Source organism: Trypanosoma conorhini (genome assembly GCF_003719485.1).
Source record: "Trypanosoma conorhini strain 025E chromosome Unknown Tco_14.4_contig_00619, whole genome shotgun sequence".
Classification (NCBI taxonomy): domain Eukaryota; phylum Euglenozoa; class Kinetoplastea; order Trypanosomatida; family Trypanosomatidae; genus Trypanosoma; species Trypanosoma conorhini.
The window spans coordinates 5016-7535 of record NW_021704705.1 but is presented as its reverse complement, the minus strand read 5'-3'; the positions used below and the strand labels follow the sequence as shown (position 1 = coordinate 7535).

At 60.9% G+C, this 2520-nt stretch overlaps 2 protein-coding genes across 2 annotated transcripts in view, besides 2 other annotated features; both read right to left on the bottom strand.

Annotated features, from left to right (window-relative positions):
• Positions 1-58: 58 nt before the first annotated feature.
• Positions 59-100: a sequence feature (G-rich).
• A 231-nt stretch (positions 101-331) lies between these two features.
• Positions 332-2089, bottom strand: Tco025E_07705 (ATPase alpha subunit; the record flags this gene model as incomplete). The annotated part of the gene is made up of 1 exon (XM_029374564.1): positions 332-2089. The coding sequence occupies one exon, from the start codon at positions 2087-2089 to the stop codon at positions 332-334; it is 1758 nt and encodes a 585-aa protein (XP_029225344.1).
• Positions 2090-2169: 80 nt separating this feature from the next.
• Positions 2170-2211: a sequence feature (G-rich).
• Positions 2212-2514: 303 nt separating this feature from the next.
• Tco025E_07704 (F-type H+-transporting ATPase subunit alpha) overlaps positions 2515-2520 on the bottom strand; it is a gene marked incomplete at both ends in the record, with an annotated part of 462 nt that continues 456 nt past the window's right edge. The window contains one exon of the mRNA XM_029374563.1: positions 2515-2520. This exon is cut by the window's right edge and continues 456 nt beyond it. Within this exon, the coding sequence (XP_029225343.1) occupies positions 2515-2520 (6 nt within the window).

Genomic DNA, 2520 nt, shown 5'->3' with positions numbered 1-2520 from the left:
AGACGAAAGAACGAGAAAAGAAGGGTCACCCACGCGCCACCGGGAAACTCAGCGCACAGCCCGCTCTTGCACCCGCGCCCGCGCCCTGCCACACGCCCGCAATGTCTCAAGCAGAGCAGATATCCTTCTTTACTACTGTTCCTACAACTCCGCACACAGTAATCCCTACATGGAAAATGTCTCCAGCGATCCAAAAACGAAACAGCGCGCGGACCTCCGTCCCTACACCACCCAATGCTAATTATTGCCTTAAAAAAAAGGGGAGGAACGCTCCGCTATTAGTAAGATGCCCGCTCCAACACTTCTCGGCAAGTCACCGTCGTTTCTCTCCCTACACCGCACGTTTGCAGGAGTACAGCAGGTTCTTCAGCGCCTTCACCTCCTTCTCGCTCTTAATGACGTTCATCTTTGACTGATAGTGCTGCAGGAACAGCTGTGTGTGCTCCTTCAGCATCTCCTCGAGCTCGCCATTCAGAACTGGGCTGTTCAGCGTGAAGAAGCGGATCAGGTAGTTCAGCTCCTGCACGTACATGTAGAAGAACTTGTTCTTCGCCGCACCGTACATGATGCCCAGGTCCTTGTGCACCAGCAGGTACTCGTAAAACTTCACGTAGTGCACCTTCACGTCGTCCAGGTACCCGTTCAGACACGCGTAGAGCGAGACGACGGCGCTCATAAAGTACGACGGCTGCTTCTGGTTGAACAGCGCAACGAAGCGCGCTCCGCGGATCATGGGAATCGTCTGCACCTGCTGCCCGCCCACCGAGTCGGCGGCCAGCTTGCGGTACTCGGCGAGGATGCCCTTCAGCTTGCCGGCAACGCCCTTCATCGCCACGTTCTGCGCGGACGAGCCCACACGCGAGACGGAGAGGCCAATGTTCACCGCGGGCCGCTGGCCGCCGGTGAACAGCTTCGTGTCAAGGTAGATCTGCCCGTCGGTGATGGAAATCACGTTCGTCACGATATACGCCGTCACGTCGTTGGAGAGCGTCTCCACGATGGGGAGGGCCGTCACGGAGCCGCCGCCCTTCCCGGGCGAAAGCATGGCGGCGCGCTCCAGCAGACGCGAGTGGAGGTAAAAGACGTCGCCGGGGTACGCCTCACGCCCGGGCGGGCGGCGCAGCAGCAGCGAAATCTGACGGTACGCGACGGCCTGCTTGGAAAGATCGTCGTACACGCACAGGCAGTGGCGCCCACGGTTCATGAAGTACTCGCCCATCGTCACGCCGGCGTACGGCGCGAGGTACTGCAGGCCGGCGGGCTCGGCGGCGGTGGCGGCCATGACGGTCGTGTACTTCAGCGCGCCGTACGACTGGAGGAGGCGGTGAATGCGCGCGACGTTGGAGCAGCGCTGGCCAATCGACACGTAGATGGAGATGACTGCGTTCTTCGAAAGGATCTGCTGGTTGACGCGCACCTGGTTGATGATCGTCGACACGGCAATGGACGTCTTGCCCGTCTGGCGGTCGCCCACAATCAGCTCGCGCTGGCCACGGCCGATGGGAATCATGGTGTCCACCGCCTTGAAGCCGGTGAGCAGGTTGTAGTTCACGGGGGACCGCGACACGATGTTCGGGGCGCCGGCGTCCACCTTCCCGACCGTCTGCTCCAGCAGGCCGCGGCTGCGGGTGAAGAGGCCGACGGGGACCTCGTGGCCAAGCGGGTTCACCACCTTGCCCAGCACGCCCGCGCCCACGGGGATGTGCAGCAGCTGCCCCGTCGCCATCACCTTCTGCCCAGACTGCACCTCCGTGATGTTGTCCATCAAAATAATGCCGATGCGGCCGTCCTTCTCCAGGTTGAACACCAGGCCCGCGGCGAACGTCGTCGGGTTCACCTGGATCTGGATGATGGTGTTGTAGGCCACTCCCGGGTTGCCGGGCGCCGGTATGAGCGTGGCGATGGTGCCGTCGATGGAGTGCACGTAGCCAATCATCTCCGTCGCCTTGAAGAACGACTTCTGCCCCGCGGCAGCTGAAGCGGCGGCGGCGGCGGCGGCGGCTGGGGCCTTCGCGCCTCCCGCCGGGGGGGCCGTGGAGGCGAGGCGGGCCGGCAAAGCCGCGGCAAACTTGGAAACAAAACGGCGCATTCCTACCTAGCGATCACTCTGCAGACGAAAGAACGAGAAAAGAAGGGTCACCCACGCGACACCGGGAAACTCAGCGCACAGCCCGCTCTTGCACCCGCGCCCGCGCCCTGCCACACGCCCGCAATGTCTCAAGCAGAGCAGATATCCTTCTTTACTACTGTTCCTACAACTCCGCACACAGTAATCCCTACATGGAAAATGTCTCCAGCGATCCAAAAACGAAACAGCGCGCGGACCTCCGTCCCTACACCACCCAATGCTAATTATTGCCTTTAAAAAAAAGGGGAGGAACGCTCCGCTATTAGTAAGATGCCCGCTCCAACACTTCTCGGCAAGTCACCGTCGTTTCTCTCCCTACACCGCACGTTTGCAGGAGTACAGCAGGTTCTTCAGCGCCTTCACCTCCTTCTCGCTCTTAATGACGTTCATCT